Raw genomic sequence first — 23346 nt, forward strand, 5'->3', positions numbered from 1 at the left:
TACTGCACATTGTAACGCCCAATTCATTAATAAAGCCATGCTAAGTCTGCATTCAGACACTTTTACTTGTGATACATAAAGGAAAACATTTTCTCAAATGAAATTTTAAGAGCCAGAAGTACACTCTGTTCAATATTATTTTCAACATTTAAAGATTTTTGTCCTGAATGTTGATAGCTTCAGAAGAAGAAGCAACTTTTACCTATTGTTTTTCCTTCCCTTCACTCCTGAGAGATTTGACTGCTACCATATGGTTATGAGAGTCAGCCATTTAATTATAGCTCACTCAAGAGGGACCAGTGCTCCTACATGCAGCAACAAGTCAAACCTCATCTGATCCTTCCAGGAAAAAATGTAGGAAGAGGAGGAAATGGACAGGAGTGAGTGGGTGGGGTGGGTTGGCGAAAGGAGTAGTTGGGAAGGGACAAGGCTGTGGTAGGATTTGTAGACCAGAGAATTTGATTCACTTGGAAACAAGGTGCCAGAATTTGTCATTGAGTGAGCAGCACTATGTGAAAGTTGATCCAACTCCGAAAAAGAATGAAAGAGCAACATGTAACAAGCGGATGAGGCCAAAGGCAGATTCTTGAAGAAAATTGGGGAGTTGGTGGTATATCAATGGCTACGTTAAAGGACAGGGGAAGGGCGTCAGTGCTGAAGGTGTGCTTGCTGGGTTCAGATAGCTGGGAATAGAAGCATGTAAGAGCTTTTCTATTTGAAGCTGAATGCCAGCACCGACGCTGAGGGAGGTTGACATAGTTAACCATATTGACCACTGCAGGGCAACCAGGAAGAATGGAGAGGCATGAAACAGCATAGACATGGTGGATACTACACTTTTGTGATGTTGCTGAAGATTTATTCTCTACTGTGGAGTGGAGAAGGGCAGATTGAAAGAATTCAAAGAGGAAGAGATGGACCCAGAGCATTTTAGTGGCAATACTGAGCGCAAATGTAATTTCAGATTGTTCTATTGCAAGGCACCTTTGTCAATGCCACATCGATTGGGGGAGCAGCAGGGTAACATCCACCCATACAAATGAGAACATTTTATCTCAAAATGTTCTTTTTTTTTTCTTTTTTTAAAATATAAATTTAGATTGCCCAATTATTTTTTCCAAATAAGGGTCAATTTAGTGTGGCCAATCCACCTACTCTGCACATTTTTGGATTGTGGGGGCGAAACCCACGCAGACACGGGGAGAATGTGCAAACTCCACACGGACAGTGACCCAGAGCCGGGATCGAACCTGGGACCTCAGCGCCGTGAGGCAGCTGTGCTAACCACTAGGCCACCGTGTTGCCCCTCAAAATGTTCTTGCTATAGAACAGCTCACATATAAAGTTGCATGCCTTTCATTGGTATGTCAATGCTGAAAGGAAATGGAAAAATATTTCACTGGGGTAATCATTTACAAAGGTTGTTTTCTACAATCTAATTTTGTTTTTGAGAATGCTCATCAAAATAATGCTATGTTTCTCCACAAGGAATTTGCATTTTCCTTCCCTTTGCCAGGAATACAAATTCACCTCAAATTCATCACTTGCTGAAACTGTGACTGCAACATTGAACCCAGAAACCAGCAGTTTTGCATCTGAACACCAAGAGAAGTCAGGGGAAGGTGTCCACATTGTAACTCCCAGTAGTGAGAGTTCACTCGCATCATGGCCCAGTGCCACAGAAGCATCAACAGTGGCTGCAGTCGCTAAGCAACGAGGTAGTGTGCCGTTTTCTTAATTCAGCTGAAAAGATGAAGTGCTGTTGTCATGTGGATTTTGAGTTTGGGCAAAGAGCAATACAAATTATACCCTTGGTTTGGGCACGCACTCAGTGGAACACATAATGGTGGATATCCAGCAATAAATTGCAAAATTTGTACAATCTTACAGCAAAGAAGGTTATTCTGATGATGGTGCCTGCACCTGCTTTCTGAGAGAGTTATCAAATTAGTCCAATCTCCTGCTGTTTCTTCATAGCCCTGCTATTTTTTTTCCTTTCGGGTATATATCCAATTCCATTTTAAAGTTGCTCCTGACTTTGCTTCCGAGTTGCTTTCGGGTTGCCCAGGGGAACGGTTTTGGGCTGCTATTTCCAGATAATGCATTTTGGGTTTTTTTTTTTGTTGCCAATTACCTTGCATTATCATAGAATTTACAGTGCAGAAGGAGGCCATTCGGCCCATCGAGTCTGCACCGACTCTTGGAAAGAGCACCCTACCCAAGGTCAACACCTCCACCCTATCCCCATAACCCAGTAACCCCACCCAACACTAAGGGCAATTTTGGACACTAAGGGCAATTTATCATAGCCAATCCACCTAACCTGCACACCTTTGGACTGTGGGAGGAAACCGGAGCACCCGGAGGAAACCCACGCACACACGGGGAGGATGTGCAGACTGCGCACAGATAGTGACCCAAGCCGGAATCGAACCTGGGACCCTGGAGCTGTGAAGCAATTGTGCAATCCACAATGCTACCGTGCTGCCCACATCTGTGCTGTCTGGTCACTGATCCTTCTGCCAGTAGAAACAGTTCCTCACTATCTAGACTACTGTAATTCTTCACAATTTTGAGCACACCAATTAAATTTCCTGTTAACCTTCTCTCTCCTAAGATTGCAATTGATTTTAAGGGATCAGGTGGCATGAATCACGAGAGTGATGCTGATGTGATTATTGAATTTTGCCCAAATTTTAAAAATTAATTGATTGGTAAACACAAGTCTCCCCATTTGCCTTACACCATCATCCATTTGGCTACTGCTGCAGTATCACTGGCCTTTGCCTGCCTCTTGTTCGTTCCCTGCCTCCACCTTCTCCTGGCCCCTAATCATAATAACTAACTTCCAGATATGGGGGGGGGGGGGGGCGCGGTTCCAGTCATTATCACCAGTGGTATCTTCCAATCCCTCAGGTGGTGAACCGACTGTGTGGGGGGGAAGGGGGGGGGGGGGCGAGTACGACGACACGTACACGCTGTGGGAGGGCACGGAAAGTGCCCCTCACGATTTTTAATACGAGCTGATTATCACACTGTACCTCACAAATTGTCATGATCTACAGAGAATAAAGGTGTTTTGTTGCTCAGCTGGAGTTCTGTATAATTGGTCCATTTGTTTCTGGTTGTTGCTCCCTGGGGAAAATATTATCAAGTTCCGAGGTCAAGTGAAGAAGGTTTCTGTAGATTTGACAACAGCTGTAAATCCTCAACCCCTGTCCCGGGGAAAGACCAAATTATCAGCACCCAATAAAAGATATTTGACTTCCTTTCTCTATTCTTAACACTTCTGACACATTGAAGTGAAAATTCTGATAAAAATACAGTAAATGAAAGATGCAAAAGTTCAATGCTTATTTCTCCTCTCTACCTGCCCAAAACCACATCGACAGTTTTTATGATTGGCTAATGTCAATGGTTGTTGCCGTTGATTGTTGATGGTGCCTATAGCTTGATTTTCTGATTAGTCTCCCAAGAATTTTTCCCCAAATTTCCTTTTGAAAGATATTTTTGAGTTTGCTTCTGTCACCTTTTTCGGACCATGCATTCCAGAACGTTATAAGCCGTTTTGTTTATATAAAAAAACATTATCCTCATTTTTTCCCTGGTTCATTTGCCAATTATCTTTCAAACCGTGTCCTCTGATTACTGACTCACCTCCCAGATTAGGTACTGATGTTTTTGTACTCGGGCTTGAACTCATGATCTTCTGAGTCAGAGGTGAGAGTGACAACACTGAGTCAAGCTGGTATTTATGAAGTACTGCAGACTGAATGAATTCTTATTTTACAAAAGGAAACCACAACCTCACCATTTTATAGTTGATCGTTCCTCACACATTTTCCTCAGTGAACCAAATGAGGTAAAATGGCTGATTTTATTTATTTTTATTCTGGTGTCGGAAACCACAAGGCCAGGAATTAATAATTAGGAGATAGATTTTAGTACCTTTGGAACCTGGAGCAGCGAGGAAACACGAGAAAAAGATTTGAGAACTGGGATCTGGGAGCTAATTAATTGGAACGTGCTGAGTCTTCGAGCTGAATCTCACTAGGGCGAGATGAGATCCTGAGGGTGGACAGAAGGTATTTTGAGATGCCGTCCTTTCCTGGGCTGCCGCCCCTGTGGTTGCAGGATAAGATACTGTTGAAGGAGGAGATGGGGTGGGGGAAGGTGCCTGAGGTCTACAAGGAGTTGTTGTACTGGGAGGGGACCATGGTGGGAGACATAAAGTGTAAGTGGGAGGAGGAGCTGGGAGGGGAGATGGAGGCCGAGACTTGGGCTGAGGCCCTGCGGTGGGTGAATGCGTCCTTGTCGCGTGTGAGGCTAAGCCTCATTCAGTTTAAAGTAATTCATCGGGCACAAATGATGGTAACACAGATGAGTAGGTTTTTTGATGGGGTAGAGAATAGCCGAGGTCAGAGAATCACGTCCACATTTTTTGGGCATGTCCAAAGCTGAAAGGGTTCTGGAAGGGGTTTGCAGACATAATGTCCGAGGTGCTGGGGTTGAAGGTTTCCTTGAATCCAGAGGTAGCGATATTCGGGATGTTGGAAGACCCGGGACTCCTGGGGGCGAGAGAGGGCACTGTTTAGGACTTTGCCTCCCTGATAGCCTGTCGACGGATCTTGCTCGGGTAAAGGGACTTGGAGCTGCCAAAAGAGGGGGTGTGGGTGAGCAACCTGGTCGAATTCCTGAGGCTGGAGAAGGTCAATTTGGTCCTGTGGCGGTCGGTTGATGTGTTCACTTGGAGGTGGAAGCCATTTATTGATTTCTTTTAGGAGGATTGAGGAGTCAACAGGGGGGGGGGGGGGGCGGTAAGGGGGTTGAAATGGGGCAGCGGGCAATATTGGGGGAGCAGGTGGGGAGTGGGTGTTGGTTATTTATAATGTTGTATGATTTTTCTTCTTTTGTTTGTTTTAAATGAAAATGCCTTGAATAAAATATTTTTTAAAAATCGCAGAATCACAATTGTTACATCACAGAAGGAGGACATTCAAACCATCAAATCTGCACTAGCTCTGAATGAGCAGTTTACGTAGGGCTGCACGGTAGCACAATGGTTAGCACAGTTGCTTCACAGCTCCAGGGTCCCAGGTTCGATTCCCGTCTTCGGTCACTCAGTGCAGAGTCTGCACGTTGCCCCCCAGTGTCTGCGTGGGTTTCCTCCGGGTGCTCCGGTTTCCTCCCACAGTCCAAAGATGTGCAGGTTAGATGGATTGGCCATGATAAATTGCCCTTAATGTCCAAAAAGGTTAGGTGGGGTTACTGGGTTATGAGGATAGGGTGGAGGTGTGGGTTTAAGTGGGGGGCTTTTTCCAAGGGTCAGTGCAGATTTGATGGGCCGAATGGCACTGTAAATTCTATGATTCTAGTGCCACCCCTCCCACCTTCTCTGCGTAACCCTGCCCATCCACACTTCCCCAGTCAGTCTTCATAACTGAAGTTCCTTATCACTGGAACTATTTCCTGCACTCTCTCCAATGCCTTCACATTTTTCCAATGTGTGGCACCCAGAACTTATCCAAGGTCAACATACCCTCCTTGCTCTTGTATTATATGCCCCTATTAATAAAGCCGAGGACACTGCATGTTTTAATAACCACTCCCTCAATCTGTCCTGCCACCTTGAATGATTTATGTCCGTATGCTCCCAGTTCCCTCAACTCCTGCACCATCTATAGAGCTGTACCCTTTGGTTTAGCTCACAGGGGATGGTTTAGCTCACAAGGCTAAATCGCTGGCTTTTAAAGCAGACCAAGCAGGCTAGCAGCACGCCGGAATGTGGCGACTAGGGGCTTTTCACAGTAACTTCATTGAAGCCTACTCGTGACAATAAGCGATTTTCATTTCATTTCATTTCATTTTATATTGTCTCTCCATTTTCTTCTTACCACAATGGATCACTGCAGCGCTAACAATTATACTCAAAGACGAGAGACTAGTACAATAGAGGCTTTATTGCTGTGCGATGCTATTCCTCCATCTGCAACTGTAGAGTAAGGTCTGAGTGACTCGCATGCGTATTTATACACAAGCTCCCTGTGGGCGGAGCTAGCCGGCAGGGGCTTACCGGAGGAACCTGTATTACAGGTACAGGCATACATCCCCCTACTGCAAGTACACATAACTACAGTGGTTATATCACCACATTCACCCCCTGTAAAAAATTAGTCCGGTGGGGTGACGTGTAACTATAATACAAAGGATGAGCTATTTACAAGAGGGTCCAAACAAAAAAAATCAAGAGTCCATCCGGTTAGCAGGTTACAGGTTGAGCCGAATCGGCGGTCGAACGTTCCGCTGTGATCGGCGTAACTGTGGTGGCGACGTCGGCACAGGCGGTGATGGCAACGATGGTGCAGGTGTTGGCGATGCTGGTGCTGGCTGCTGGTGGGATGACTCCGAGAGCGAGCCGAAATCTTGCGTGTCCTCCAGTGTGGACCTGGTGGGGACGAATAGGGGGGCGCTAGGGAAATGGAGGTTGGCGCCAGGTCCCGGAGCGTGACTGTGTCCTGGCGGCCATCGGGGAACTCCACGTAGGCATACTGAGGGTTGGCGTGGAGAAGGCGTACTTTGTCCACCAGGGGTTCCGCCTTGTGGCGCCGGACATGCCTACGGAGAAGGACTGGGCCAGGAGTCGTGAGCCACGTCGGGAGCGACACCCCGGATGTAGACTTCCGAGGGAAGGCAAAAACACGTTCATGGGGTGTTCTGTTAGTTGCGGTGCACAGTAGCGACCGAATGGAATGGAGCGCGTCAGGGAGGACCTGCTGCCAGCGAGCGGCTGGGAGGTTCCTGGACCGTAGGGCCAGCTGGACGGCCCTCCATACCGTCCCGTTCTCCCTCTCTACCTGCCCGTTTCCCCGGGGGTTGTAGCTGGTCGTCCTGCTGGAGGCGATACCTCTGTTGAGCAGGAAATGACGCAGCTCATCGCTCATGAACGAGGATCCCCTGTCACTGTGGATGTAGTCGGGGAAACCGAACAGGGCGAAAATGGAATCCAGGGCCTTGATGACGGTGGCAGACGTCATATCCGGGCATGGGATGGCGAAGGGGAACCTAGAAAATTCATCGACCACACTAAGGATGTAGGTGTTGCGGTCGGTGGTGGAAAGGGGCCCTTTGAAGTCCACGCTGAGGCGTTCAGATGGACGGGACGCTTTCACCAGATGCACGCGATCTGGCTGGTAGAAGTGCGGCTTGCACTCGGCACAGATCTGGCAGTCTCTGGTGACTGTTCGTACTTCCTCGACGGAGTAAGGCAGATTGCGGGCTTTGATTAGATGGTACAAGCGAGTGACCCCCGGATGGCAAAGGCTCTCGTGCAGGGCACGGAGTTGGTTCACTTGTGCGCTGGCACATGTACCTCGGGAGAGGGCGTCTGGGGGCTCGTTGAGCTTGCCTGGGCGATACAAGATCTCGTAGTTAAAGGTGGAGAGCTCGATTCTCCACCGCAAGATTTTGTCATTCTTGCCCCGCTGCGTGTTGTTGAACATGAAGGCTACTGACCGTTGGTCAGTGAGGAGAGTGAATCTCCTGCCGGCCAGGTAATGCCTCCAGTGCCGCACCACTTCAACGATTGCCTGGACCTCCTTTTCAACAGAGGAATGCCGAATTTCGGACGCGTGGAGGGTGCGTGAAAAGAATGCCACGGGTCTGCCTGCCTGATTCAGCGTGGCAGCAAGTGCGACATCTGAAGCGTCGCTTTCTACTTGGAAAGGCAGTGTCTCGTCTACTGCATGCATCCCCGCCCTGGCTAGGTCAGATTGAATGCGGGCAAAGGCCTGTTGGGCCTCGGCCGAGAGGGGAAAATGTGTGGACTGGATAAGTGGGTGGGCCTTGTCCGCGTATTGTGGGACCCACTGGGCGTAATAAGAAAAGAACCCAAGGCAGCGTTTGAGGGCCTTGGGCAGTGGGAGATTGGGAGCTCCATGAGGGGGCGCATGCGGTCGGGATCGGGCCCCAGTAGTCCGTTTTGGACTACGTAGCCAAGGATGGCTAAGCGGTCCTTGCGGAACACGCACTTCTCCTTGTTGTATGTGAGATTAAGGAGAGATGCGGTGTGGAGGAATTTAGAAAGGTTGGCATCATGGTCCTGCTGCTCATGGCCGCAGATGGTGACATTGCCGAGGTATGGGAAGGTGGCCTGCAGTCCGTACCGGTCAACCATTCGGTCCATTTCTTGTTGAAATACCGAGACTCCATTCGTGACGCCAAAGGGAACCCTAAGAAATTGGTACAGACGACCGTCTGCCTCGAAGGCAGTGTAGGGATGGTCCGATTTACGGATGGGGAGCTGGTGGTAGGCGGATTTCAGATCAATAGTAGAGAAGACCCGGTACTGTGCAATCTGATTGCCCATATCAGAAATGCGGGAGAGGAGGTACGCGTTGAGCTGCGTGTACCGGTTGATGGTCTGGCTGTAGTCCACGACCATCCTGTGCTTCTCCCCGGTCTTAACCACTACCACCTGGGCTCTCCAAGGGCTGTTGCTGGCCTCGATAATACCCTCCCGAAGCAGCCGCTGGACTTCGGACCTGATGAAGGCCTTGTCCTGGGTGCTGTACCGTCTGCTCCTGGTGGCGACGGGCTTGCAATCTGCGGTCAGATTGGCAAAGAGTGAAGGAGGCTTGACCTTGAGGGTCGCGAGGCCGCAAACGGTGAGGGGAGGTAGGGGTCCGCCGAATTTGAGGGTGAGGCTCTGGAGATTGCACTGGAAATCCAGGCCTAGTAAGAGTGACGCGCAGAGGTTGGGGAGAATGTACAGACGTAAACGGTCGAATTCCACGCCCTGTACAGTAAGTTTAACCAGGCAGAAACCCCGGATCGGGAGAGAGTGGGACCCGGAGGCGAGAGATCTGCGGGTTGGACCACAAGGGAATAGCGCCTTACATTGTCCGGGTGGACAAAGCTCTCGGTGCTCCCGGAGTCGATGAGGCAGGAGGTCATGTGGCCGTTGACCAGCACCGATGTGGAAGAGGGTGCCAGGTTGCGAGGACGGGACTGGTCGGGCGCAACGGAGGCGAGTAGCGGCCGATCGGCGGTCGTGTCAGATGAGTCCGGTGAGGAGCGGTAGCGATCTGTGTCCCGTGGCCCCGTCCATGGGGGGAGGACAAAATGGCAGCATCTGGAGTACCTGTGGGTAAAATGGCGGCGTCCATGGAACGCACATGGCGGTGGTGGATGAAGATGGCGGTGCCCATGGAGCGCACGTGGCGGGGGCGGCGAAAGATGGCGGCGCCCACTAATCGCTCGTGGGGTCGGGGGAAGCGGGCGGCGGGGCCCATTGAGTGAATGGCTGAGGCGAGGGGACCGGGGGCTCGATAGCGGCACCGTCCGGTACTGACACATTGCTGCAAAGTGGCCTTTCTTTCCACAAGCTTTGCAGGTCGCGGTGCGGGCCGGGCAGCGCTGGCGGAGGTGCTTCTGCTGACCGCAGAAGTAACAGCGGGGACCCCCAGGGAGCGCGGTGCGGCAGGCAGCGCAGGCATAGTGCGTGGGGGTGGCTGCTGGGGGTGCCGTTTGCGGGGTCCACGAGAGGTAGGACGGGTGGGCCTGGGGGGCCGTTTGCGGGGTCCATGAGGGGTAGGATGGGTGGGCCGAGCGGCTAGTGGAGTAAGATCGCGCACTACGGGATGTGGCCGTCATGGAAAGCGCCAGAGCCTTCGCGGCCGCGAGGTCGGGGGCGGCCCCTTCCAGCAGTCGTTGCCGGATGGGGTCCGATGCAATGCCTGTAACAAAGGCATCGCGCATGAGTAAATCAGAGTGTTCCGTGGCTGTGAGGGGCCGGCAGTCGCAGTCTCGTACCAGAGGTATAAGGGCCCTCCAGAAGTCCTCAATCGATTCACCCGGCTGCTGGACGCGAGTAGAGAGTTGATGCCTCGCAAACAGGGTGTTCGCCGACTGTGCATAGTTCTCCTTGAGCAGTTCCATAGCTGTGGTGTAGTCAGTCGCATCTCGAATTAGCGGAAAGACACTGGAGCTAAATCTGGAGTACAGGAGTTGCTTTTTCTGAGCCTCCGTCGGGGGAGGGTCCGCTGAAGAGATGTAGGCCTCAAAGGCTGCCAGCCAGTGAACGAAGTCTTTTCTGGCGTGAGGTGACTGCGGATCCAGCTGCAGACGGTCGGGCTTGATTCTGATGTCCATGGTGAACGGAAAATCACACAGCAATAAATTGTAACGCTAACAATTATATTCAAAGACGAGAGACTAGTACAATAGAGGCTTTATTGCTGTGCGATGCTATTCCTCCATCTGCAACTGTAGACTAAGGTCTGAGTAACTCACGCATATTTATACACAAGCTCCCTGTGGGCGGAGCTAGCCGGCAGAGGCTTACCGGAGGAACCTGTATTACAGGTACGGCCATACATCCCCCTACTGCAAGTACACATAACTACAGTGGTTATATCACCACAATCACTTCACACTTCTCTGTTTGCTTTGCACAAAAGGAGTCACAGGCATCAGAGCCTGTTTTCTTTGAACTTGCTGGATTTTCACATTAATAACTTATTAAAAGCGTCACAGAAAGTTGGAGCTAATAATTAAGAGCGCAAGTGCACTTAGATTAAATGAGAATTCTTAATGCAATACCAATCTAATTCCTGTACATAGTAAATTATTGCTCGAGGTTTTTAAAAATTCAATGTTTAACTTTTTTTTCTTTGGCTTTCTTCTCTTTCAATTTAATCCAATCTTTCTTTCCCTATTTTTAATTCTCTTTTCATGAGTGATCTAGCATAGTAGTTAGCACTGTTGCTTCACAGCACCAAGGGCCCGGGTTCGATTCCCGGCATGGGTCACTGTCTGTGCGGAGTCTGCACATTTTCTCCGTGTCTGCGTGGGTTTTCTCCGGGTGCTCCAGTTTCCACCCAAAAGTCTTGAAAGATGTGCTTGTTAGGTGAATTGGACATTCTGAATTGTCTCTCAGTTTACTCGAACAGGTGCCATAGTGTGGGGACTAGGAATTTTCACAGCAACTTCATTACAGTGTTAACGTTAGCCAGCAGGGGATGGTTTTGCTCACCAGGCTAAATCGCTGGCTTTTAAAGCAGACCAAGGCAGGCCAGCAGCACGGTTCGATTCCCGTACTAGCCTCCCCGGACAGGCGCCAGAATGTGGCGACTAGGGGCTTTTCACAGTAATTTCATTGAAGCCTACTCGTGACAATAAGCAATTTTCATTTCATTTAATTTCATGTAGACCTACTTGTGACACTAATAAAGATTATTGTTATTAATTTACCAACTCTATTTCCCCCCTCCTTCTTCATCATTTCTCTGTTTCCTTTGCAGTCATCCAACAATCACAACCATTTTCTTTAGTGCTGGGCATAACTCCAACCAGTGCAAGTATCTCCTCATGATCCCACGGACTTTAATTTTTCTAGGACCTTTGATACCACACCAGGTCAAATGCTGCCTTGATATCAAGGGGATGTACTCTCACCATAGGGGGGATTCTCCGACATGGAGCCCAAGTGTTCACGCCGTCATGAACGCCATCACGTTTCACGACGGCGCGATCTGGGCCCTGGTATGACCGATTCTGGCGCCCACAGGGGGCCAGCACGGCGCTGGAGCGGTTCACACCGCTCCAGCCTCCTTTCCGCCACGCGCCAACACGTGCATGCGCAGGGGACTTCTTTTAACGCACCGGCCCCGACTCAACATGGCGCCGGTGTTCAGGGGCCGGCACGCCAGAAAGTAGGCCCGAGAGGGAGAGGCTGGCCCGCCGATTGGTGGGCCTCGATCGCCGGCCAGACCCCATCGGAGGCCCCCCCGATGAAGGAGCCCCCCTACCCCCCACCTCCACCCCCACAGGCCGTTCCCGCCGGCAGCGACCAGGGGTGAACAGCGCCGGCGGGACTCTGTCATATTGGCGCAGCCGCTCAGCCCATCCGGGCCGGAGAATCGGCGGCCCCGCCTATCCCAGAGGCTCGAGGCCGGTGCCACGCCAAATGCGCCGGCGCAAATGGCGGCGATTCTCCGCACCTCAGAGAATCGCGTGCCAGCATCGTGGATGAATGCAACGATTCTCCAGCTCGGCTCGGAGAATCACCACCCCCATCGCTCTGGATTTCAAATCTTTTTCTCTATGTTTGGATGGAGTCTGTAACAAGGTCAGGAGCCGAGAGGTCCTGATGACATCTAAACTGATGGCATCAGTGAGCAGGTTATTTGTGAGAAAATGCCACTTGGAATGTTCTGCTGGCGAGGGAGGGACTTGGGCTGAGGGACAGAGGAGGAGGTCGGGGGCGGGGGATGTCTGGGAATGGACCGGTGGAGGCCCGGCTCACGGGCTTGTAGTGGGCCTAAAAAAATGGGGTGACTGATCGGCGGTGGGGGGGGGGGGGGGGGGGGGGGGGTGGAAATGAGCCCCCCAATTAGGCTGATCACCTGGAATGTTCGAGGGTTAAATGGGCCGATCAAAGGGGCACTTGTGTTCGCACATCTTAGGGATTGAAGGCAGACGTGGTAGCGTTGAAGGAGACTCACTTTAAGGTAACGGACCAGGTTAGACTGAGGAAAGGCAGGGTCAGTCAAGTGTTTCATTCGGGACTAGATTCAAAGACTAGAGGGGTCGCGATCCTGATCAATAAGCGGGTGGTGTTTGAGGCTGAATGAATAGTCTCGGACGTGGGAGGTCGGTCTATTATGGTCAGTGGGAAATTGGAGGAGGTGCAGGTGGGATTAGTGAATGTATAAGCACCAAATTGGGATGATGTGGAGTTTATAAAGAGGATGCTGGGCAAGATACCGGACTTGGACCCGCACAGGTTGGTCATGGGAGGGGACTTCAACACAGTTATGGACCCTGGCTTAGACCGGTCAAGCTCGAAAACAGGCAGGGTGCCAGCAATGGCAAAGGAACTAAGAGGGTTCATGGAGCTGATGGGGGGGCTGGATCCATGGAGATTTGGGCAGCCGAGGGTGAAGGATTTCTCCTCACACGTGCATAAAGTGTATTCCCGGATTGATTTCTTTATTTTGAGCAGGGTCTTTCTGGCTGGGGGAATGGACACGGGGTACTCGGCGATCACAATCTCAGACCATGCTCCGCACTGGGTTGACCTGCAGGTTAGGAAAGACAGTAACCGGCGTCCGCTCTGGAGGTTGGATGTGGGACTTTTGGTGGATGAAAGGTGTGCGAGCGGCTGAGGAAATTCAGAGCTACCTGCAGGTCAATGACAAGGGGGAAACTTCGGCAGTGGTGGTTTGGGAAGCTCTGAAGGCAGTGGTAAGGGGGGAGCTGATCTTGATCCGTGCCCACAGGGAGAAGATAGACAGGGCAGTGACGGACAGACTGGTAAAGGAGATATTACAGATCAATAGGAAGTATGCGGAGACCCCAGAGGCAGGGCTCTTGAGGGAACAGCGGAGGCTACAGGCGAAGTTTAGCTTGCTGACCACGGGGAGCGCGGTGGAGCAGCTGAGAAAGGCGAGGGGGGTGATTTATGAGCAAGGAGAGAAGGCCAGCAGAATGCTTGCACAGCAGCTTAGAAAAAGGGAAGCAGCTAGGGAGATAGGGAAAGTAAATGACGGAGATGAGAAACTGGTTGGAGATTCAGCAGGGCTGAATAAGCCGTTTGGAGATTTTTACTGCAGGCTGTATAGGTCGGAACCCCCTACGGGGCCGGAGGGAATGAGGCACTTCTTGGAGGGGCTGAATTTCCCAACGGTGGACGGAGATTGGGTGGAAGGGCTGGGGCCCCCAATTGGGCTGGAAGAGATAGCGGAGGGGCTTGAAGGCCATGTAGGCGGGTAAGGCCCCTGGTCCAGACGGGTACCCAGTGGAGTTTTATAAAAAGTTCTCGGGGATACTGGGGCCAGTGTTGTTGAGGATGTTCAATGACACAAGGGAAAGAGGGGTGCTGTCCCCGACGATGTCACAGGCAATGATTTTGCTGATTCTTAAGCGGGAGGAGAACCCCAGGCCGATCTCCCTGTTGAATGTGGATGCCAAGTTGCTGGCAAAAATCTTGTCCCCCGGGAGTGAGGACTGTGTTTCGGACATTATTGGGGAGGACCAGATGGGGTTTGTTAAGGGTAGGCAGTTGGACGCCAATGTTTTTGGAGCACAGGGTTTTGCTCTATACGGATGATCTGCTTCCGTACGTTTCGGACCCAGTAGAGGGGATGGAGGAAATCATGAAGATTTTAGGGGAATTTGACCGGTTTTGGGGTATAAGCTAAACATGGATAAGAGTGAGATGTTTGTGGTTCAGGCGAGGCGACAGGAGGGGCGACTGGGGGAGCTGCCGTTTAGGTCAGTAGTGGTTGGTTTTAGGTACCTAGGCATCCAAGTGGCGCGGGAATGGGACCGGCTGCATCAATTGAATCTGGCCCAGCTGGTGGACCAAATTAAGGACGATTTCCGGAGATGGGACGCGCTCCCTTTGTCGCTGGCTGAGAGGGTGCAAACGGCGAAAAAAAACGGTCCTCCTGAAGTTCCTATTTGTATTTCAATGTCTCCCCATTTTTATTCCGTGGTCTTTTTTTAAGTGGGTCAACAGGGTGATCGCTGGCTTTGTCTGGGCGGGCAAGACCCCGCGGGTAAGGAAGGTAATGCTCGAGCGGAGCCGGGGAGAAGGCGGGCTGGCGCTGCCATATTTTACCAACTATTACTGGGCGGCTAACATAGCCATGATTGGGAAGTGGGTGGTGGGGGAGGGGTCGGCATGCGTGCGTATGAGGCGGCTTCTTGTAAGGGCACCAGTCTGGGGGCATTGGTAACTGCGCCTCTGCCGCTCCTGCTGGCATGGTACTCCACCAGCCCCGTGGTGGTGGCGGCCCTGAGAGTCTCGGGCCAGTGGAGGAGGCATGTGGGAGCAGAGGGAGCATCGGTCTGGGCCTCAATTTGTGATATTATAAAGTCCCGCATAAGAGATTAATACAATAATAATCTTTATTGTCACAAGTAGGCTTACATTAACACTGCAATGAAGTTACCGTGAAAAGCCCCTAGTTGCCACATTCCGGCGCCTGTTCAGGTACATGGAGGGAGCATTCAGAATGTCCAAATTACCTAACCGCACGTCTTTCGGGACTTGTGGGAGGAAACCGGAGCACCCGGAGGAAACCCACGCAGACATGGGGGGAACGTGCAGATTCCACACAGACAGTGGGCCAAGCTGGGACTCGAACCTGGGACCCTGGTGTTGTGAAGCAACAGTGCGAACCAATGTGTAAGATTAAAGTGCATGGAATTAGGATGGATTGCGACGGATAGAACACTGGTTGGCAGACAGGAAACAAAGCATAGGAATTAACATGTCTTTTTTCAAATAGGGAGGTAGCTTCTAGTGGGGTATCGGTGTTAGGACCCCAGCTATTCACGATATATAGTAATGATTTAGATGAGGGAACAAAATATAATATCTCCAAATTTGTAGATGACACCAAGTTGGGTGGAAGGGTTAACTGTGAGGAGTTGACAAAAGATGTGAAAAGCCAAAAGATGTGTTAGTTTCTCTGCTGTTTGGCCTTTCACACCTTTTGTTCTCTCTGGGGACTGCCATTAGCACTCTTTCCCCTTAGTTTCTGTGGCCATTAGCACCCAGTTTCCCTGGGTTTCTGTGGCTATGACTCATCTTTCATTCTCACTCCACAGTATAAATATTTCCCACTTTCTCTGTCTGTTAGCTTTGACAAAGAGCCATCGGACTCGAAACGTTAGCTCTTCTCTCTCCCTACAGATGCTGCCAGACCTGCTGAGAATTTACAGCATTTTCTCTTTCGTATACAGGGCCTTGGTTAGGCCACATCTGGAATATTGTGTGTAGTTTTGGTCTCCTTATCTGAGGAAGGATGTTCTTGCTCTAGAGTGCAGAGGAAGTTTACCAGACTGATTCCTGGGATGGCGGGACTGACGTAGGAGGAGAGGTTAAATCGGTTTGGATTGTATTCGCTGGAGTTCAGAAGAATGAGGAGGGATCTGCTAGAAACCTATAAATTCTAACAGGACTGGACAAGGGAAGTGCAGGAAGGATGTTTCCGATGGTGGGTGTGCCCAGAACCAGAGGTCACAGTCTGAGGATACTGGTTTGACCATTTATGACAGAGAGGAGGTGAAATGTCTTCACCCAGAGAGTGGTGAGGCTGTGGAATTCATTACCACAGGAAGTAGCTGAGGCCAAAACATTGCATGTTTCAACGAAGCAGTTAGACATAGCACAAAGCGAAGGGGATCAAAGGATATGGGGGGAAAGCCGGATTAGACTATTGAGTTGGATGATCAGCCATGATCATAATGAATGGTGGAGTAGGTTTGAAGGGCCAAATGGCCTCCACCTGCTCCTATTTCCTATGTTTGTAAAATGAGGAGGAGGAGAAGAAGCTGAGAGAGAGCAGAATATAAAGCAAAGCAGAGGAAACTTCAGACCAGAGGGAGGTAGAGCTGAGCTGAGGCCAACTCCAATATCTCTGGACTCTGATGCTGTATCAGGACTTCTTTTGAAATTCATTTGTGTTGGTGAAGCTACTTCAGGAGAATAACTATTCATTTTAAAATTGCACTCATTTAAGATTGCTTAATGTTATATTTTACTGGGATTGTTCGTAAACAAGAGTCTACTCCCACTGGAAATATTTAGAAATTCATTACTGGTAATTAAGCTATTTTCATTATTTGGATGGTGCATATTTTATAGAACGGAGTTACCCCACAATTACATAAATTACATCAGTATTAGAATTAAAATCCATATTAGCAACAAGATGCCAAATTCAGCAGCTTGGGGATAGCTGTTGGGCACATAAGAGCATCAAAGTATTAAATGTTTCATGAATACCCTAATATTTAATATCAGTGTGACAATTTGTTTCTTCTGCAATCAGCTCTTGTTTACAGAAGCTGGGTGATGCTTCTGAAGTCTGAAAGCAAGAGATTTGTTCTTTTGTATTTGCCAGCCAGAGTTTTGCTGACCTTTTGGATAATTTTATAACTTTGGGGTGTTTCCATATCTTATAATAATAATCTTTATTACCACAAGTAGGCTTACATTAACACTGCAATGAAGTTAATGTGAAAAGCCCCTAGTCGTCACATTCCGACGCCTGTTCGGATAGACGGAGAGGGAACATGCAGACTCTGCACAGACACTAACCCAAGTCGGGAATCGAACCTGGGACACTGGCGCTGTGAATCAACAGTTCTAGCCACAGTGCTACCGTGCCGCCCAAGACATGAAAAGAGGCTAGGAGCCAAGGAGAAGCAAGGAGACTCCCTAAAAAGTGGACCTAAATCGGTCAAATAGCTAATGGAATATTAGCCTTCATCACAAGGCGGCTGCAATGAAAAAGGGGGGGGGGAGGAAGTTATGATTGAATTGGTCAAACCACATCTGGAGTACTGCATTGAGTTTTGGGCATCAGTAAGGATACATTGCCCCTGGAAGCGGGCGGGGGGGGGGGGAGAGGCAGAGGCAGTACAGATATCACGGTAATGATGCTCAGTATTAAATTACCAGGAAAGGTTGCATAAGCTTCGCTCATAATTCCTCCAGTTTAGAAGATTGAAAGGGTGAATAAATCAGGATGTTTGAAATGATCCAAGCATTTGATAGGGCAAGTAGAGAAATTATTTCCTCGAGTGGAGGAATTCAATAAAAAGGAGTGCAATCTTAAAATTAGAGCCAGGACTTTTAGGAGTGAAATCCAGAAACATTTCTTCTAAGAACAATAGAAATTTTGATCTCGAAAGCTTTCAGGGTGGAGATTGGTAAATATCTGTTGGGTGAAAGGACCAATGGATTATGGGGTTGGGTTACAGGTCAGCTATGATCTAATTGACTGGCCAAGCAGTCTCCAGTGGCTATATGACCAACACCTGCTCCTTTGTTCCTATAATGCAACAAAGTTCCCTGCTCGTAGACCTACTATTACCTCTTGTTGTCCTTTACTTTATGACCACCTGATTGCCGTCTGTTGTGCAGAGTGCATGTTCAGTAATGGATGCCATTATTATAACAGAGTAAAAGGCATCAAAAGTATACTGTATATTCCTCCAATTTGTGCTTAATGATGGACATTGAGGCCGCTGGTACAATGAGTAACCTGGTCAGAGAAGTATTTCCCCCGAGAATGAGACTAGAACCATATGGTGAGCGATAATTGTCTGAGAGTGCAGTTCATTATGTAGGCAATTGAATCGTACAAGACAGATGCTCCAAATGACAGAAAAGACTTTTCTTCGAACGTGCTTTATGTTGGTCCCATTTTAGAAGAGAGCCTAAAAACAATTCAAGGAAGAGATGAATGCATTGATTGTAACAGCAAATGGTGATGCATTTATTTATTTTGTGTCTTGTATCAATTAAGGGTTTTGTAAACATTAACAAATTGCCCTCTTTTTTTTAAATTTCGCACTGCAGTGGGTACTATGAAAGACAATTACTTAATTATTTTTTTGTTTCAGGAAATGTTTATTCTTCATAAATGCTGATGTTTAATGAATATAAATGGCCTATTGAGTTGGTGGTGTAATTATGCTGCACTAAGAGTACTGTGTTTCCTTATTACTTAGTCTCAATGAGACTGGGATCTGCTGATGCAGTAAATAGTAACTGCGGTAAAATCTCCATTGTCCACTGTATCAAAGAGGGCCCAGTTGGCCAATAATGGAGAGTACCAGATTTTGTTTCATGCAAGAAGAATAGCAACAACTTGTGTTCATATATAGTGCCTTTAACATAATACAACATCTGAAGCAGCTTCGCAAGAGTGCTAAATAAAATTTGATACTGAGCTACAAATGTTCAGACAGGTAACCAAAAGCTTGGTCAAAGAGGTTTTAAAGAACATCTTAGAGGAGAGGTAGAGAGAGAGGTTACAGAGGGAATTCCAGAGTTTAGGACCCAGGCAGTTGAAAGTACAGTAGTGGAGTAACAGGGGGATGCACAAGAGAGCAGAATTGGATGAATACAGAAACCTGGAGAGAGTTTTAGGGCTGGAGGAAGTTACAGAGCTAGGGAAGAGCAAAGCCACATATGGTGTAGCAATGTGCTGGACCCTGGAATGAAGGCAAATCCAAATTTTGTCCAACTTTATTAAGATTGTAACCTTTCATCTTTTCAGTAGAGTGGGGGTTGGTCTCAGTTTGGAGGAATGGTGTAAGAGTAATTGTCAGCCTGTATTGGTTGTGACGGCACGGTAGGAGAGTGGTTAGCACTGTCGCTTCACGGCTCCAGGGTCACAGGCTCAATTCCCGGCTTGGGGTTTGCATGTTCCCCTCGTGTCTGCGTGGGTTTCCTGCGGGTGCTCCACTTTGCTCCCACAGTGCAAAGATGTGCGGGTTAGGCGGATTGGCCATGCTAACTTGCCCTTAGTGTCCAAAAAAGGTTAGGTGAGGTTACGGGGATAGGGTGGAAGTGTGGGCTTAGGTGGGGTGCTCTTTCTAAGGGCCAGTGCAGACACAGTGGGCCGAATGGCCTCCTTCTGCACTCTAAATTCTATGAGTTGTGAACCACGGCAGCAATGCCTTAGTGGTAGCAGAGAGCATTGTGGTTTCAAGTTCTATTCCAAAGTCTGCTTATGTGTGTATTTTTGGATGCATAGGGAGGAATTTTCTCAATCAATCCGTGGCGGGTGGGTGCAGTGAGTCTGGTGGGAGTTCAAAGGTTGGCGTAAATACACGTTGCAATTCTCCGGTCGCTCTTCCTGCTGGCAGCCATTTGAATTTCATGAAAGCTCATAAAAACAGCTGCCTGCCACCATCCTGTCAAGCCTTCCAACCTTGCGTCCCGCCAGAGGAAATTTACTAAATGTTAAACCTGTTTGCTAATGAGTGGCCTGCACAAGGCGGTCCTCAATTCACCAATGGGGTTGAGTCAAACTACTTTGTACCATAGTGCTGCCCTCCTCCTGATGGGCTGTTCTGTCTGCTGGGGAAGACCAGTTCCTGCCTCCATTGCCATGCTGAGTCGGTCCTCATGGACAGTGCTGTGCTGCTGGACCTAGGGACCCTCCTGAGTCACCAAGTCAGATCAGGACTGTGACTGGGGCTGGGGAGTACAGAGGTCTCCGTGCCCCCGGTACCACGTAGCAGTGTCTATCTGAACAGGACAGCACTGCGGGACTCGTGCAAAGGTCTGAGGTTTGGCCGGGGTGGAGTGCAAGGTGAGACCAAGGTATGAGCAAGGTGTGACCTAATGAAGATAAGAGGGGCAATTTGGAAGGCTGGCTGTGTAAGGAGTTGGAGGAGAGGGGGTGGGTGGTTGTGAAGGCTCATGATGGCACGTAGAGGGACAAGGGGGTGGATGATGAAGAATTGAAGGCAGAGGGAACACCGAGGGAAGGGAAGCTGGGCCCTGACAAGGCTGCGTGAAAAGCTCACAAATAAGGGGGTCAAAGAAATACCACACCCTTCACTGAAAGGGGATGGAAGACTCCAGAAGCGATGTGTAGAGGTCCAAGTTGGGCATGAGTGCCTCGCAGCTGATGGGCTCGGGGAAGGGTTGTTGAATCGAGGAACAGATTTCTTTTTGAGGCTGCTAGCCTTTTCTCTGGCTTGCTGACATTTTGCCCAGACCAGTGAAGACAGATGGGCTGGAGAGAATTATATGATTGTGCTGGACTGGCATTTAAATATGGCGTTGAGACCTTCGAATCCGTCAGCTGAGGGTGGCTGGCCGAATTAGCTGCTAACCTTCCAGGAGGGCCAGAGGGGAACTTGCCTGTGCATAATTAATGAGGTTCCAAGTGAAGAATCTGGCTGGGGCTCCAGCTATTCTGGTCGTGGGACGTGTGCTGCTGGACAATTAGACGCCAAATGGGAGAACTCCGCCTGAAATCTCAGTTGATCTTCCAGTGCAGTACTGAGGGTGTGCCACACGGTCAGAAATGCCATAATTTGAATGAGATGCTAAAGAAAGATCCCGCCTGTCCTCCTGGGCAGATGTCAAGGATCCCACAGCACTATTCAGAAGAAGAGCAGGTGATTTCCTCCTGCTATCCTGGCCAATATTTAACTTTCAACCAGCATTGGGGGAAACAAATCATCCAGTCATTATCGCACTGCTGTTTGTTCAAGCATTGTAGCATTGTGGATAGCACAATGGCTTCACAGCTCCAGGGTCCCAGGTTCGATTCTGGCTTGGGTCACTGTCTGTGCGGAGTCTGCACATCCTCCCCGTGTGTGCGTGGGTTTCCTCCGGGTGCTCCGGTTTCCTCCCACAGTCACAAAGATGTGCGGGTTTGGTGGATTGGCCATGATAAATTGCCCTTAGTGTCCAAAATTGCCCTTAGTGTTGGGTGGGGTTACTGGGTTATTGGGATAGGGTGGAGGTGTTGAACTTGGGTAGGGTGCTCTTTCCAAGAGCCGGTGCAGACTCGAAGGGCCGAATGGCCTCCTTCTGCACTGTAAATTCTATGATTGTTGTCTGCTGCGATTCCTACTTTACATCAGTGGCTACATTTCAAAAATATTTCATTCACTGTAAAGGGCTTTGGCATGCCCTGAGACCATGACGGGTGCTATAGAAACACAAATCATTTTGTTACTTGCAACAAGGTGGACTAGAAACAGATCTGAACACTGCCACATTTGTTATTTTTACATCATTGGCTGCCCTGCCACTTCATATACCAAAATGAGACTGCTAAAAACAGAAATAAGGTAAAGTATGTCACTGCTTGGCTTGCTTGTGCAAAATGTTCATTATACTCTTGGAGTGGTTGGAGATAATAGTGTTGTTACAGTGCTTAAAAAATGACATATTAAAAGTGTCACCTGACGGGAGAAGGTGAAAGATATAAGTCTAGCCGTGGAATTCTCCATTGGCGGGATCCTCCAGTCCAACGGCAGTGCCACCCACGCCCGCAGGTTTCCCGACAGCATGGGGTGGCCACAATGGGGAACCCCATTGGCCGGCTGTGGGAATGGGGAATCCTGCTGCCGGCGTGGGGCATGCCGCGCCAGAAAACATGGCTGGCAGACTGGAGAATCCCACCCTAGAGCACCCCTTTGAACCTATTGTCAAGCTGTGTTGAACCAATAAAATGCGGCAGTGTGACCAAACATTGCAATATGGCATTGAAAGGGGAACATTTTGAAAACTAACCTTTGGAAGTAGTACAAGAACAGAGGATTCTACAACGACTCAGTCGGTCTGGGAGCATCAGTAAGGAGAGGGAAACAGATTTAAAGCTTTGCGTCCTTTGTCTCTTCATCAGAACTTCTGTCAGTACATTTATCAGCTATTATACCCGAGAAAAAATAATAAAGGTGAGACAACACACGGACGCAGCTATCAGAAGTAAGAAAGTTAAAGGACAATAAAAGAAAAAAAAGAATATATGATTAAGTCCTTTGCTCTTTGTTGAATTTTCTGGCTGTTTGAAATTAGGTGGTTTCCTGTACAATTCTGGAGTTGACTTTGTTCAGGTGTGCACTCTATTGAATGTATCCTTTTTGCTTTGAGAGGGAGAGATCTTTCTTGCACTTTTCCAGCAGTGTTTAGATGATTTTCAAAACTCCTCTCTGTATATTCCCAGAAGAGAATTTGATTAGCATATCTTGCATTCGTTGTTGTGTACCATGCAATCCCATTTTCTGATCTTTTCATCTCCAAACCCTTTGACACATTTCAAGATATAAATCAACAGGAGACGGGTGTTATTTCATCCTCTACAGGGGTTTTGAAAGTCTGATGAGTATCTGATCAAAACCCAGCACTTTGTATTTTTAACGCTTTCCTTTCAAGAGTGTCCCTGTTTGAAGTGGACCTTTATACCCCACCCCCAGGTGTGACATTCCATATAACAGGTCTGCTGTTCAATTCATAGACTTTCTACCAAAGTGGTCAACTTTACAATATCACCCATCAGGTGACTCATTGCAACTATTTTTGATCAGTGTCTTCTTGTATTGTAAAAAACGGGTCATCTTTAATTAGTTAACTTTGTCTGTGGTAGCTGCTGAAGCTGTAGATAGTTCTCACTCAGTCACAGATTTTTCCATGGTGACATTCTGTGTGGCAGGTGTCTTTCTCCAACTCCTGTCTAGAATTTAATTTACCAAAATGCTTGATCAAAAATGTAAAATCTTCCCTGACTTGAAGGGATAATGGCCAAGTGGGTCAGATTGTAGGCTAAAGTGTGACTGGAAGCAAGTGTGAATATGAAAATAATTGTTAATAATTTGCTATTCAGCAGTGGCGAGGCATATATGAGGATAGTTATTTTATGCAAAATGTGTTTAATGGTCGTCATTCACAGCAGAAGCCACAGACTAATTAATTATTTGCTGATCGTTTCACAGAAGACATCACTTTTCCATTAATGTTTGTTTTTAATAGACCCAGCAAATCAATACATCACAGTCAGTGTTGTAGCTTGGTGA

The 23346-nt window shown here is 48.7% G+C and overlaps 1 protein-coding gene across 2 annotated transcripts in view; it reads left to right on the plus strand.

Annotated features, from left to right (window-relative positions):
- The window catches only part of LOC119965927 (dyslexia-associated protein KIAA0319-like), a 145574-nt gene that overhangs the window by 31841 nt on the left and 90387 nt on the right, over positions 1–23346 (plus strand). For both annotated transcript variants that reach the window (XM_038796949.1, XM_038796950.1), the window contains exon 4: positions 1517–1718. In XM_038796949.1, coding sequence (XP_038652877.1) covers positions 1517–1718 — 202 coding nt within the window. The remainder of the gene's footprint in view (positions 1–1516; positions 1719–23346) is intronic.

Source organism: Scyliorhinus canicula, chromosome 5 (assembly GCF_902713615.1).
Source record: "Scyliorhinus canicula chromosome 5, sScyCan1.1, whole genome shotgun sequence".
Classification (NCBI taxonomy): Eukaryota; Metazoa; Chordata; class Chondrichthyes; order Carcharhiniformes; family Scyliorhinidae; genus Scyliorhinus; species Scyliorhinus canicula.